This window comes from Heterodontus francisci, chromosome 40 (genome assembly GCF_036365525.1).
Source record: "Heterodontus francisci isolate sHetFra1 chromosome 40, sHetFra1.hap1, whole genome shotgun sequence".
In the NCBI taxonomy this organism is placed as follows: Eukaryota; Metazoa; Chordata; class Chondrichthyes; order Heterodontiformes; family Heterodontidae; genus Heterodontus; species Heterodontus francisci.
In genome coordinates this window covers 21,471,228-21,485,986 of record NC_090410.1, presented here as the reverse complement: position 1 = coordinate 21,485,986, position 14,759 = coordinate 21,471,228, and the positions used below count along the sequence as shown (strand labels likewise).

Below are 14,759 nucleotides of genomic sequence, written 5' to 3'. Positions count from 1 at the left end.
CTGTTTAAAAATAAGGGATTGCCCATTTATGACAGAGATGAGGAGAAATTTTTCTCTCAGAGGGTCGTGATTCTTTGGAATTCCCTTCCTCAAAAGGCGGTGGAAGCAGAGTCTTTGAATATTTTTAGGGCAGAGGTAGATAGATTCATGATAAGCAAGAGGGTGAATGGTTATCGGGAGTAGGCAGGAATGTGGAGTTGAGGTTACAATCAGATCAGCCATGATCTTGTTGAATGGTGGAGCAGGCTCGAGGGGCCGAGTGGCCTACTCATGCTCCTAATTCGGATGTTTGTATGTAAGTTTGTATGTTCGTAAATTTTCTATATTTCTAACTACTGAGTTCAGGCTGAGGGGTCTGAGCCCTTCCTGTTCTGTAGTCACTGCACCATGTACTTTACCTACTGAGCAATCAAAGCAGATCGAGACACTTCTTTAATAGCTTTAACTTGTTGCATAGTAATACCACATGGGTGATCATGCTGTACAGATCTGGCAGTACTTCTGTTTTTTTTCAAGCCCTAAAGAGCCACCGCACTTGTGAGCAACTTAAGTTCCCCATTATCATTCAGTCTTACTTACCTTGGCGCGATTCCTCCTCCTATTTGTCGGGAAAGAGAAGTCAGCTTTTAACTGAGAGGCCTGTGATGAGGAGGGGAAAGTGAATAGAATTACTAAGCTCCCCTCAGACATGGGCAGCCTGGACAGAGCTCCTGGTTAAAAGTAGTCACACTCCTGTAGGCTCGAGTGCTCGAGTGACTGGACGGTCAAAGCCTTCTGTTGCCTCATTCCTTTCCTAGCTTGCCCTTGGCGTGAGGTGCAGTTGTGTCTCAGCTGTGGAGACGGAGGTGAGGAGGGGCAGGGGGTGTCCCTAATCGGCCACACAAACTGGACCGAACTGTCCAAATTATGGAGGCCATCCAAGAAGAACGTTCAAGGAAATTCCCTTCGCAGGACTCTTCACATTGTCTACGCCTGTAAGTTCGTGCCTTCGCTGAGGAACAGCATGGTCTAGATGGGCTCAATGGCCTGTTGTAATTTCCATATCAATATTTTAGTCAGTTCTATTTGTGTTGTACACCCATGCAATAAGGTTTTACATCGAACCTTTCCCCTGGACATGAAGCAGCCACGCAGTCTTAGTCACACCTCTAACAAGTGCTTTGATTCAATCAGTGCTGACAGTACCACTCATTTAAAGAGACATGATTGTTCACTGTGAGGTGCCTTCTAAAATAAAATTAAACCTTAAAACAGTAAGACTTACAGTTTCTTTGTTGTACTGCGAAAACTGCGAGAAGGCAAGCGAAGAGCTAAATGCAGGCTGAGCCTAGAAGAAAAATACAATGCAGCATCATCTATGCAGTCTGTTTAAGAGAGAAAACAAAAGTTGCAAATAACACATCTCCCTGAGGCTAAGAAAATCTAAACTGGGATCTGAGGAACTAGTTCTAAAGATTTCTGCAGAAACTGAAAAATGTATCTTTCAACTGGGAGTTTACAAGAGCCTGCAGTACTAACATGGCCCTGTGAGTGGCAGTACTGAGCTGTTGAAATCCCAGCTCACAACAACTTGCATTTAAAAAGCACCTTTAACTAGTAATAATACAACCCAAGATGCCTCATATGAGCATTATCAAACAAAATTTGACCAAGCTACATAAGGAGATGGATGACCAAAAGCATGGCCTAAGAGGTCGTTTTTAAGGAGCAATCTTAAAGCAGGAGAGTGAGGTGACGAGGTTGAGAGAGGGAATTCCAGACCTCAGTGCCCTGGGAGTTGAAGGCACAGCCGCTAATGAAGGAGCGATTAAAATCAGGGATGTTCAAGACCCCAGAATTAGAGGAGCGCAGCTATCTTGGAAGGTTGGGACTGGGGAATGTCGATGTTATGTAAATAGACTTCCAGAAGGCATTGGATAAAGTCCTATATTCACTGTATTTATTAACAACTTAGATGATGGGGTAGAAAGACAATCTTTGCCAATGAACTGTTCTAAAAAATTCCAGTAACCTGTTTACGTGTACTCGGAGGTCAGACTGTATGCCAGTTTTGGAACACAACATACTTCATCTGCTACTTCTTCAAGAATGAGCAAGTATTCGGCCCAAGTGTTTTCTTGTCTGTAACAGAGCTCTAAACAAAAATCGTATACTGGCATGAAAAACAAGGATGAGAATTTTAAGTTTGAGGTAATTTTAAACTCAAGCCAATGTAGGTCAGCAAGCAGAGAGATGATGGGTTAATAGGACTTTGTGAGAGTTGTACCACATAGGTGGCAGAGTTTTGGATGACCTCAACTTTACAGAGGGTGGAATGTGGGAGGCCAAGCAGGAGTGCATTGGAATAGTCAAGTCTAGAGGCATGGATGAGGGTTTCAGCAGTAGATGAGCTGATGCAGGGGTGGAGTCAGGCAGATTACCATCCCATCCTGTAGGTGGTCGGTAGCTCATTTCAGGATCCAATATGATAGCGAGGTTATGAACAGTCTGGTCAGCCACAGACAGTTGCTAATGTCATGCAGACCCCCACCTGGCAAGACTGAGGCATATTAATTCTGTCATTTGAACATTGATTTTAAACTGTTGCTGGAGCGAGGAAATGACTTGTTAAACAGATCAGCCATGGCTGGAAAAAACAGTTACAAACTAACAGACAGTGCTTGTGGAGACAAAGGACCATTCCCTGACACATTCAACACAAAATGGACTTTGACCACCAGACATTGAAAGTGAGGAAGCTCACATTCCAGGATGACTGCTAAGATGGCTGAATCCACAAACAGATGTGGTCTAACCAGCCAGTCACATGACACACCTGCTGGGCAACCAGAGTTTTTTTGAATTGTACAGAGTTTGAGAGACTGTTTGCTCCTGAACTGAGAAAACCTCTCCTGTCTGCTCCCATCTCTTTATCATGGAACTCCAAACCCACTGAAGACACGTGAACCTCAAGAGAGAAAAGTCTTCTACATCGTACAAGGTTGAAGAAGAATACTGGGCCCCAACAAAAAGCAAAACCTACCAACAATCAAGGACTGTACAGCGAGCTCGAAAGGTAACCAAAACCATCTTCAGATATTGCCTCAAACTTTTTCACTTTATTTCTTTTGCTCTTTTCTGTCTTTATCTGCGTGTGTGTATCGCATGTGTATGCTAGCATGGGCACGTCGCATATCCGTAGGCGTTAACCGAATTAGAGTTTAGGTTTAATAAAGTTCTACCTTTCTTCTTTAAACCTAAGAAAACCTGCTTGACTGGTTTCTTTGCCTTATAATTGGAAAGCGGTGAACAAGGATTCACCAAGGGAGAGCTAAAACACGATGTGTTTAAAATTAAACCCTGTTACGGTAAGACCAGGTGAAGGCTGAGAGGGAACCCTAGACCCCTTTCTCCCCTTTCTTTATTCGTTCGTGGGATGCGGGCGTCGCTGGCTAAACCAGCATTTATTGCTCATCCCTAATTGCCCTTGAACTGAGTGGCTTGTTAGGCCATTTCAGAGGGCATTTAAGAGTCAACCACATTGCTGTGGGTCTGGAGTCACATGTAGGCCAGATCAGGTAAGGATGGTAGATTTCCTTCCTTAAAGGACATTAGTGAACCAGATGGGTTTTTACAGCAATGGACAATGGTTTCATGGTCACCATTAGACCAGATTTTTTAATTCCAGATTTATCACCATCTGCCATGGTGGGATTCGAACCCATGTCCTCAGAGCACTAGCCTGGGCCTCTGGATTACTTGTCCAGTGATATTACCACTACGCCACAGCCTCCCCTCCCACTACCTGGACGTAACACTAAGGGATGGATTTGGTAGCTAGGGAATGGAATTTGTAGTGGGGACCAAAGATGATGGCTTTGGTCTTCTCAATATCTCAATATTTATATAAAAACAAAGAATGCTGGAAACACTTCCAGCATAACAGGAAGCAGCTCTGGAAAGAGAAAATGTGTTAATATTTGAGAGGGTTACCCACAGCCTCCCACCCCCACTTACAGAATGCCTCCCGCTTTTACAGGATGAGAGGGTTACTCACAGCCCCACCTACAGGATGGGAGGTTTGTTTGCAGTAGCTCCACTTGTTATACCCTCCTGGCTGCCTGTAAAGAGTGGTGAAGGTGGGAGTGTAAGAGCCGCCCACCTCTCCCACATCCCACTGCCCTCTCGCTAACAAGCCTCGTAATGGGATAAAACCCAGATCCATACAGGGCAGAGATCTTTTCACCGAAACAACAATACAAACAAATCACCACAGCTTCTTTCACCTATTTTACATGAGGCCATTTCTGAATCACTTTCTACGCAAGGCACAATTGACTAAAAATTTTAGCTCCTATCAGATCACAGAAGGGAGCCATTTGGCCCATTGTATTTGTGCTGGCTCCTTCAAAGAGCTCTCCACATAGTGTCATCCCCCAGCCCTTTCCCAATATTCATTTAAATGTTTCTGTTTCAAATTTGTTTCCACTTTTAAAAGCTATTGTGGATTCTGCTTTCCCCACTCTTTCTGGCATTGCATTCCATGTCCTAACAACCCTTTTCAGAAGGAAAGTCTGCAAATCTTTGACCTTTTGGTGATTCAAATTTATGGCACCAAGTTACCGACTCTCTAACCATTGGAAACAGATTCTCCTGATTTACCCTATCAAAACACCCTCAACAGTTTAAACATCTCCAGTAAATCTCCCCTTAACTTTCTCCATTCTAAAACTCCCACATTTTTCCAGTCTCCCTCTTTATACCATCTGAATCTGTATACAAGTGCTTAGTATCACATTTTCATGGCAATTTTGATATAAATTTATTCCAGGAAGTTAATTGCAAAATTCCAGGAAAAGGTCACAAGGCAAATTAAAGCCTGGCTCGGGTATAAAATTAAAACCCGACAACAGCCAACCCAAACCTGACCCAAGCCCGAGTCCTTTAATTTTTTTAAATGCCCGACCCGACCCGACCCGTACCCGACAAATGTATTCAGGTTTGGTGGCGTAGCCAGGCTTTAGACCAGTGATCAAGTACAGGTGCCAGTTGTTGTTGTACCCGTGTTCAATTGACATCATAAAGTTTTAAAAAAACAACAAACACTGATTTCAAACAGGTGAAGGCGTCGTGACCCTCAGCACTCGCAGGAAAAAAAGTATCCACTTCAGGAAATCATGCAATGTAACAAACAAGCTTCTGAACTGTATCAAGTTTTGATGTCATTAACAAAAAATAAATCTCCATGGAGAACTCAGGTTGGGAAATTTAATCTCCCTATTTCCAGGTAATTTTAAATCCTTGGGCCAGGTATAGATAAAAGCGAGAGCTGAGTTGATCTTTCTGCACTTACTGCAGTTACTGGTATCTTCCCCGGGCTTGTCAGTTTCTCCCGGACTTGATAGATTTCAGGGTGTAAGGGGTTGGGTTAATTTCACTCGGGCGCTTTATGTTGGAACTTGTAGCTGTTTCTTTCTCCCCCTTTCGCCCCCCCCCCCCCCCCCCACTCTTCTCGCCTCTGATTTCTGTCCATGTCCAGCCCGACCCGACCGGAGCCCGAATTTAGGACCCGGAAGAGAGACCCGACCCGAACCCGACACGTGTCGTCGGGTCCTGTCGGGTTCGGGTTAGGTAGCCATGCTCTAAGGCTGATGAAAGTCATTCTGCCAATCTAAGCACATTCAGTAAACCCAATTATCACAATATCTCGCCGCATCCTGAGATCCACACTCAGTGCTATGTGCCGCCACATGCACACACTGGACCTCTCTCTCCAGCAGCACGGGCTCACCTTATCTCAAGGCTGTTCTACTCCGCAGTTTCATCTCACCTTACGTCTCATCCGACGCATTAACAAAAAACTTTTTTTCTTCCTTTCAGGTGTTAAGGAACGCAAGCTCCAGCAGCTGATGGGGACTAATGCCCCTCCAGATCCTCCTTCCGCTTCACTTCCCTCTGACCCCGCCCCTTCTGATCTGACCCCTTGCCGTGTATTCACTATACCCTATGACCTCCCCCTCTCTGATTCTGTACTCAGCAAAGGTCTCAGTTTTATCCCCTTACGCCCCCACCTCAATGAATTTCGCGCTCGGCATGACGTTGAGCTCTTCTTCCGTCGCCTCCGCCTCCGGGCTCACTTCTTCGACCAGGAGTCCTCCCCCCGACCAGCAGACCCATTCACCCGCCTCCAGCATTCTCCCTCTACCTGGACCCCTCCCCCTGTCCTCTTACCCACTCGATCTCTTCATTGAAAACTGTCGGCGAGACATTGGTCGTCTCAATTTCTCTGCCCCCCTCACTCTCTCTAACCTGTCCCCCTCTGAACTTGAGGCACTCCGTTCTCTCAGGTCTAACCCCGACATGGTCATCAAACCTGCAGACAAGGGTGGTGCTGTTGTTGTATGGCGTACTGACCTCTACCTTGCAGAAGCTCAACGCCAACTCACAGACACCTCTTCCTACCTCCCTCTGGACCATGACCCCACCACCGAACATCAAGCCACCGTCCAAAGGACTGTCACTGACCTCATCTCCTCTGGAGATCTTCCCTCTACAGCTTCCAACCTCATAGTCCCACAACCCCGGACAGCCCGCTTCTACCTCCTTCCCAAAATCCACAAACGGGACTGTCCCGGCAGACCCATTGTGTCAGCCTGCTCCTGCCCCACTGAACTTATTTCTTCCTATCTAGACTCTATCTTTTTTCCGCTGGTCCAGTCTCTTCCCACCTACATCCGTGACTCTTCTGACGCCCTACGTCATTTTGACAATTTCCAGTTTCCTGGTCCCAACCGCCTCCTCTTCACTATGGACGTCCAATTGCTCTACACCTCCATCCCCCACCAGGATGGTTTGAGGGCTCTCCGCTTCTTCCTGGAACAGAGGCCCAACCAGTCCCCATCCACCACCACCCTCCTCCGCCTGGCTGAACTTGTTCTCATATTGAACAACTTCTCCTTCAACTCCACGCACTTCCTTCAAGTAAAAGGTGTCGCTATGGGTACCCGCATGGGTCCTAGTTATGCCTGTCCTTTTGTGGGATATGTCGAGCATTCTTTGTTCCAGTCCTACTCAGGCCCCCTCCCCCAACTCTTTTTCCGATACATTGATGACTGTATCGGTGCCGTTTCCTGCTCCCGCCCCGAACTAGAAAACTTTATCAACTTTGCTTCCAATTTCCACCCTTCTCTCACCTTTACATGGTCCATCTCTGACACTTCCCTTCCCTTCTTCGACTTCTCTGTCTCCATCTCTGGGGATAGGTTGTCTACCAATATCCATTATAAGCCCACCGACTCCCACAGCTACCTCGACTACACATCTTCACACCCTACCTCCTGTAAGGACTCCATTCAATTCTCCCAGTTTCTCCGTCTCCGACGCATCTGCTCTGATGATGCTACCTTCCACGATGGTGCTTCTGATATGACCTCCTTTTTCCTCAACCGAGGATCTCCCCCCACTGTGGTTGACAGGGCCCTCAACCGTGTCCGACCCATTCCCCGCACCTCTACCCTCACCCCTTCCCCTCCCTCCCAGAACCGTGACAGGGTTCCCCTTGTCCTCACTTTTCATCCCACCAGCCTCCATATCCAAAGGATCATCCTCCTCCATTTTCGCCACCTCCAGCGTGATGCCACTACCAGTCGCATCTTCCCCTCCCTTCCCCTGTCAGCATTCCGAAGGGATCGTTCCCTCCGCGACACCCTGGTCCACTCCTCCATTACCCCCACCACCTCGTCCCCGTCCCAGGGCACCTTCCCCTGCAATCGCAGGAGGTGTAATACCTGCTCATTTACCTCCTCTCTCCTCACTATCCCAGGCCCCAAACACTCCTTTCAGGTGAAGCAGCGATTTACTTGTACTTCTTTCAATGTAGTATACTGTATTCGCTGCTCACAGTGTGGTCTCCTCTACATTGGGGAGACCAAGCGCAGACTGGGTGACCGCTTTGTGGAACATCTCCGCTCAGTCCGCAAGCAGGACCCTGAGCTTCCGGTTGCTTGCCATTTCAACACTCCCCCCTGCTCTCATGCTCACATCTCTGTCCTGGGATTGCTGCAATGTTCCAGTGAACATCAATGCAAGCTCGAGGAACAGCATCTCATCTACCGATTAGGCACACTACGGCCTGCCGGACTGAACATTGAGTTCAATAATTTCAGAGCATGACAGCCCCCCATTTTACTTTCATTTTTAGTTATTTTTTCTTCCTTTTTTCTACATTCTTTTTTATATTTTTTACAATTTTTTTTGCATTTATTTCATTTCATCTTAGTTTGTTCAGTTTGCTTACCCACTGTTTTTTTTCAGGTTTGCACTTGCTGCTGTTCAATATTCGGTGTATTTACACCTAATCTGTACTAATGCTTTGTCTTTCAACACACCATTAACATATTGTTTGCCTTTGCTCCGTGACCTTTTGGTCAGCTATGTGGCCTGGTCCAATCTACACCTTCTCCTTTGTTATCTCTTGCCCCACCCCCACCTCACTTGCTTATAGTCTGTGACTTTTCTAATATTTGTCAGTTCCGAAGAAGGGTCACTGACCCGAAACGTTAACTCTGCTTCTCTTTCCACAGATGCTGCCAAACCTGCTGAGTGATTCCAGCATTTCTTGTTTTTATATCACAATATCTGATTGGATGCGTTATTTAAAAAATGTAGGCGATTCTTGAGAATTCGGATGGCAGGTCTGGAGAAGGGCAATCGACCAACTTAGCATGTTGGCAGTGTGGAAAGTAACCCACATTCACAAAACTTGGCAGAAGGTATTTGTGGAAAAATGCAAAGCAACCAGACTTACATTGACAGGCTGAAATGGCGTATAAGCGGGAGGAGCATATGCAGGAGGAACCTGTAATGCAAACAGTATCAGATAACAGGATTAAAGAGGATGAACAGGAACTAACGTCAAAATTAGAACAACAAGAAGAACTTGCATTTATATAGCGCCTTTAATGTAGTAAAACATCCATTATCAGACAAATATTGATACTGAGCCAAGGAAGGAGCCATTAGGACAGGGACTTTCTCAAAGAGGTAGGTTTTAACCAATGTCTTAAAAGGAGGAGGGAGAGATGGAGAGGGGGGAGATCTTCAGGGAGGGAATACAAGTGCTTAGAGTCCAGGCAACTGAAGGCAAGGCCATCAATGTGGAGTGATTAAAATGAGGGATGCTCAAGAGGGCAAAATTGCAGGAGAGCTGATATTTTGGAGGGTTGTGGGGCTGGAGAAGATTACAGAGATAGGGAGGGGGCGAGGGAGTGGAGGGATTTGAAAATAAAGATGAGGTCTTAAATGAATACTTCTCGTCTGTATTTACTGTGGAGAAGGTCATGGAAGCTAATGAGTTCAAGGGAGGGAACAGCGATATCCTGGAGCAACATTACAAATGAGGAGGTGTTGGAGGCTTTGAAGTGCATTAAGGTGGATAAATCCCCAGGGCCTGACCAGGTGTATCCTAGGATGCTCTGGGAAGCAAGGGAGGAGATTGCTGGGGCCCTGGCAGAGATTTTGTTATCATCGTTAGCCACGGGTGAGGTACCGGAAGACTGGAGGATAGCTAATGTTGTGCCTTTATTTAAGAAGGGCAGCAGGGATAAGCAAGGGAACTACAGGCCGGTGAGCATCACATCAGTGGTGGGAAAGTTATTGGAAGGGATTCTGAGAGACAGGATTTATATGCATCTGGAAAGGCATGGTCTGATTAGGGATAGTCAGCATGGCTTTGTGCGTGGGAAATCATGTCTCACAAATTTGATTGAGTTTTTCGAGGAGGTGACTAAGAGGATTGACGAGGGCAGGGCGATGGACGTTGTCTACATGGACTTTAGCAAGGCTTTTGAACAAGGTCCCGCATGGTAGACTGGTCCGGAAGGTTCGAACACATGGGATCCAGGGTGAGCTAGTCAGTCAGGTACAAAATTGGCTTGGTGACAGGAGGCAGAGGGTGGTAGTGGAGGGTTGTTTTTCAGATTGGAGGCCGGTGACCAGTGGTGTGCCACAGGGATCGGTGCTGGGCCCTCTGTTGTTTGTCATATATATTAATGACTTGGATGTGAATGTAAGGGGCATGATTAGTAAGTTTGCAGATGACACCAAAATTGGTGGTATAGTGGACAGTGAAGAGGTTTGTCTAAGGTTCAACAGGATATCGATCGACTGGGAAAGTGGGCAAGGGAGTGGCAAATGGGATTTAATGCAGACAAGTGTGAAGTGATGCATTTTGGGAAGTTAAACCAGGGCAGGACATATACAGTGAATGGCAGGGCCCCGGGAAGTGTTGTTGAGCAGAGAGATCTTGGGGTGCAAGTACATAGTTCCCTGAAAGTGGCAACACAGGTAGACAGGGTGTTGAAGAAGCGTATGGCATGCTTGCCCTCAATCGGCCGATGCATTGAGTACAAGAGTTGGGTCGTCATGTTACAATTGTACATAGCGTTGGTTAGGCCGCATTTGGAGTACTGTGTGCAGTTCTGGTCTCCGCAGTACAGGAAAGATATGATTAAGCTAGAGAGGGTGCAGAAAAGGTTCACAAGGATGTTGCCTGGCTTGCAGGGCTTGAGTTATAAAGAGAGATTGGATCGGCTGGGTCTGTTTTCCCTGGAGTGAAGGAAGCTGAGAGGGGACATGATAGAGGTATATAAAATTATGAGAGGCATAGATCGGGTAGATAGCCAGAGTCTGTTTCCCATGGTAGGGGTGACTAAAACTTGAGGGCATGGATTTAAGGTGAGAGGGAGGAGGTTTAAAGGGGATGAAAGGGTAAATGTTTCACACAAAGAATAGTGGGTATCTGGAATGAGCTGCCTGAAGAGGTGGTGGAGGCAGGAACAGTAGCAACATTTAAGAGGCATCTGGACAGGTACTTGAATTAGCAAGGCACAGAGGGATATGGAATTAATGCAGGCAGGTGGGATTAGTATAGACAGGCATTATGGTCGGCATGGAAGCAGTGGGCCGAAGGGCCTGTTTCTATGCTGTACGACTCTATGACTCAATGACTCTCTATGACATTCTAGTGCAGTATAGAGGGTGTGCTGCACTGTAAGAGGTACTATCTATGACTCTATAATTTTAAATTTGAGACTTTGCTGGACGTGGAGCTATTGTTGGTCATCGAGTACAGGGGTGATGGTGAACAGGACATGCAAGTTAGGAAGTAGCCAGCAGAGTATTGGATAAGGTCAAGTTTACGGATATTGGGAGGTTTACATAAAGAATTCCAGAGCTTTGGGCCTAGACAGTTGAAAGTACAGCCGCCAATGGAGAGACGAAGTAAGTAGGGGATGCAGAAGAGGCCACAGTTGGAGGAACGCACAGTTCTCGGAGGGTTGTGAGTGGAAGAAGTTACAGGCATAGGGAGGGGCGAGGCCATGAAGGGATTTGAACACAAGGATGAGAATTTTAAAAATCGAGACCAAGAGCCAATGGGAGTCAGTCACAGAGTTGATGGGTGATGCGACTTGATGTGAGTTAGGATGCAGAAATCTGGACGAAAAGCCTCATACTCTGGAAGTACGCGGCAGTTAAATCAAAGTCTGAAATCGGAAGATAAACTAGTATTTGGGCAAGGTTTAATCAAAACTAGGATTCGAAATGTATCAGAATGAACACAAAGACTGGATTCGAGAAGGTTTTTATTTCTTTCTGTTTCAAGGGGAAGTCTTCTTCAATTTAGGATATTTTTCTGCGTTTGCTTGTCCCCAGAAGGGAGGGTAGTCTTCCTCCCAACCTCCAGCTCAAGTCCTCACCAGTATCATTCTGAAGCTGGCCACTGAGAGGTGCCCAATAGGTGACATTACCTTCCCTTCCCTCACCTGCCTTGGACAAACATCGGATTTCTGCTTGGCACCTCAACATGAGAGGTCAGAGGCTCAAATGGCAGAGGTCACAAGATCATTACGGATAAGAAAGGCCACTCGGCCCATTTTAATTTATCCATCTAGCAAATCCCTACAGTGCTCCCATTGCAGCATTCATTCTTCAATTTAACTGGGGGTGCATGCCAACTGTTGATTACCTTCAGTTGGCAGAAGGCATATCAGGTGGTTTGTCTGATTTAACCCACATTCTTCCATACTTTAGTCAACTGGGGTAAAGTTACCCACTGGCATTCAATGAAGGGAGCTGCCAGCAGTGGTCATGCCTTGGGCAAGGGCAGGAAAAATTGAGGCTGGGGCCATGAGGCTCCTGTATGCCTCGCCATCTACTTCTCCCCCCTGATATCCTGCCCGGTTGTGGGCAGAGTAATGGAGGGACATCCAGATCCAAAAGCCTGGCTTTGAAATAAAAGTCATTCATTGCGTTTATATCGGTCTTGTGGCAGGGTTATATTGGTTATGAAGATTTTCAATCAAATTTTCATCAGCAGCAGAGCAAGCTTCGGAACCCAAGCCATGGTCCCAGCTGCCCTGATCTCTATCTACATGTCCTGTTATGGACTTGGCACTGGCAGTGAGCTACTTACAACTGGGCTTCTGAAGGTGATGGCATTCACATGGACATCTCCCGACACCTTGAGCGTATCCACTCTATTAAAGGCCAGCCTGTGGTTATACTCGATGAAATGCTGACCATTCACAGAAACCTTTGAAAGAAAGAAAAGCAATGCAGTTATGAAATCCCAGGACCTCAGTTCTCCACCTTAGCTTTTCTCATAGTATTAACAGTACAGAAATGGCCATTCAGCCCAACTGATCTGTGCTGGTGTTTATGCTCCACACCAGCCTCTTACCTGACTTCATCCCACCCTGTCAGCAAATCCTTCTATTCCTTCCTCATGTGTTTATCTGGCTTCTCCTGAAATGTATCGATGCTATTCACCTCAACGACTCCCTGTGGTAGCACGTTCGACATTCTCACTACTCTCTCGATAAACAGGTTTCTCCTGAGTTCCTTATTGGATTTATTAGTCTCCATATCCCAAATAAGACTTAAATTCAGTTCCTGAGATTCAGGAACAAAGCAAAGTCCATTTGTACTGAGATGTTGTATTTCTGACTAAATATTTATGTACACATTAAACATTACTCAGATTTACCAGATTGGTTCCAGGGATGAAGGATTTTAGTTACAGGGTTAGGTTGGAAAAGCTGGGGTTGTTCTCCCTGGAGCAAGGGAGATTGAGGGGAGATTTAATAGAGGTGTACAAGATTATTTTATTTTTATTTTATTTTATTTTTATTTTATTTAGAGATACAGCACTGAAACAGGCCCTTTGGCCCACCGAGTCTGTGCCGACCATCAACCACCCATTTATACTAACCCTCCACTAATCCCATATTCCTACCACATCCCCACCTGTCCCTCTATTCCCCTACCACCTACCTATACTAGGGACAATTTACAATGGCCAATTTACCTATCAACCTGCAAGTCTTTGGCTGTGGGAGGAAACCGGAGCACCCGGCAAAAAACCAAGATTAGACAGGCTTAGATAAGTTAGACAAGGAAAAGCTGTTCCCATTAGTTGATGGTACAAGGATTAGGGGACACAGATTGAAGGTTTTGGGTAGAGATGTGGGGAAATGTGAGGAAGGACTTTTTTATGCAGCGAGTGGTCATGACCTGGAACTCGTGGATGGTGGAAGTGGAAACATCAATGACTTCAAAAGAAAATTGGATGGGCACTTGAAGGAAATAAACTTGCAGGGCAAAAGGGATTGAGCGAGGGAGTGGGACTGACTGGATTGCTCCGCTGAGAGACAGCATGGATTCGATGGGCCAAATGGCCTCCTTCTATGCCATAAATAATTCTATGACATCTCACAGAGGCTGCCCACTCATCCCAGCACAATAGTACTATCCCTTTATCCAAGCTGTGCCGTGCTTGAGGTTTGGGTTGTCAATTCCGGTTGAATGTATTCTCAGAAGTTTTGGCATATGAGCTCATGACTCATTCGACCCTGCTCCCACACTCCTATTGGTCACCTGGCTTGTCCATCCTCACAGGCCAGGCTTCCTACACCAATTGGAACTAGAATAGACTGGAAAATTTTTAACTGTCAGTCAAACAGCCCTCCCCCACACCAATCCAATATTGTTTCTAACTCTTTTATTCAAAAAGGGAGGGAGACAGAAAACAGGAAACTACAGGCCAGTTAGCTTAATATCTGTCTTAGGGAAAATGTTAGAAACTATTATTAAAGATGTTATAGCAGGGCATTTAGAAAAATTCAAGGTTATCAGGCAGAGTTAATATTGTTTTGTGAAAGGGAAATCATGTTTAACCAATTTATTGGAGTTCTTTGAAGAAGTAACATGTGCTATGGATAAAGGGGAACCAGTGAATTACTGTACTTAGATTTCCAGAAGGCATTTGATAAGGTGTCACATCAAAAGTTTTTGCAGAAAATAAAAGCTCATGGTGTCAGGGGTAACATATTGGCATGGATAGAAGATTGGCTAGTTAACAAGAAAGAGCATAAATGGGTCATTTTCCGGTTGGCAAGATGTAACAAGTGGTGTGCACAGGGATCAGTGCTGGGGTCTAAACTTTTTACAATTTAGATAAATGACTTGGATGAAGGGACCGAAGGTATGGTTGCTAAATTTGCTGATGACTCAAAGATAGGTAGGAAAGTAGGCTGTGAAGAGGAAATAAGGAGGCTACAAAGGGATATAGATAGGTTAAGTGAGTGGGCAAAGATCTGGCAAATGGAGTATAATGTTGGAAAATGTGAAATTGTCCATTTTGGCAGGAAGAATAAAAAAGAAGCATATTATCTAAATGATGAGAGATTGCAGTGCTCTGAGATGCAGAGGAATCTGGGTGT

At 45.7% G+C, this 14,759-nt stretch overlaps 1 protein-coding gene across 5 annotated transcripts in view; it reads right to left on the bottom strand.

Moving 5' to 3' along the window:
* The window catches only part of LOC137353141 (galectin-9-like), a 45,885-nt gene that overhangs the window by 14,925 nt on the left and 16,201 nt on the right, over positions 1-14,759 (bottom strand). For 2 of the 5 annotated variants that reach the window (XM_068019182.1, XM_068019185.1), the window contains 4 exons: positions 12,452-12,571; positions 8,786-8,836; positions 1,265-1,327; positions 580-639 (listed from right to left, as the gene is read on the bottom strand). In XM_068019182.1, the coding sequence (XP_067875283.1) occupies positions 580-639; positions 1,265-1,327; positions 8,786-8,836; positions 12,452-12,571 (294 nt within the window). The remainder of the gene's footprint in view (positions 1-579; positions 640-1,264; positions 1,328-8,785; positions 8,837-12,451; positions 12,572-14,759) is intronic. The other 3 variants (XM_068019184.1, XM_068019183.1, XM_068019186.1) reach the window with 3 other exon arrangements.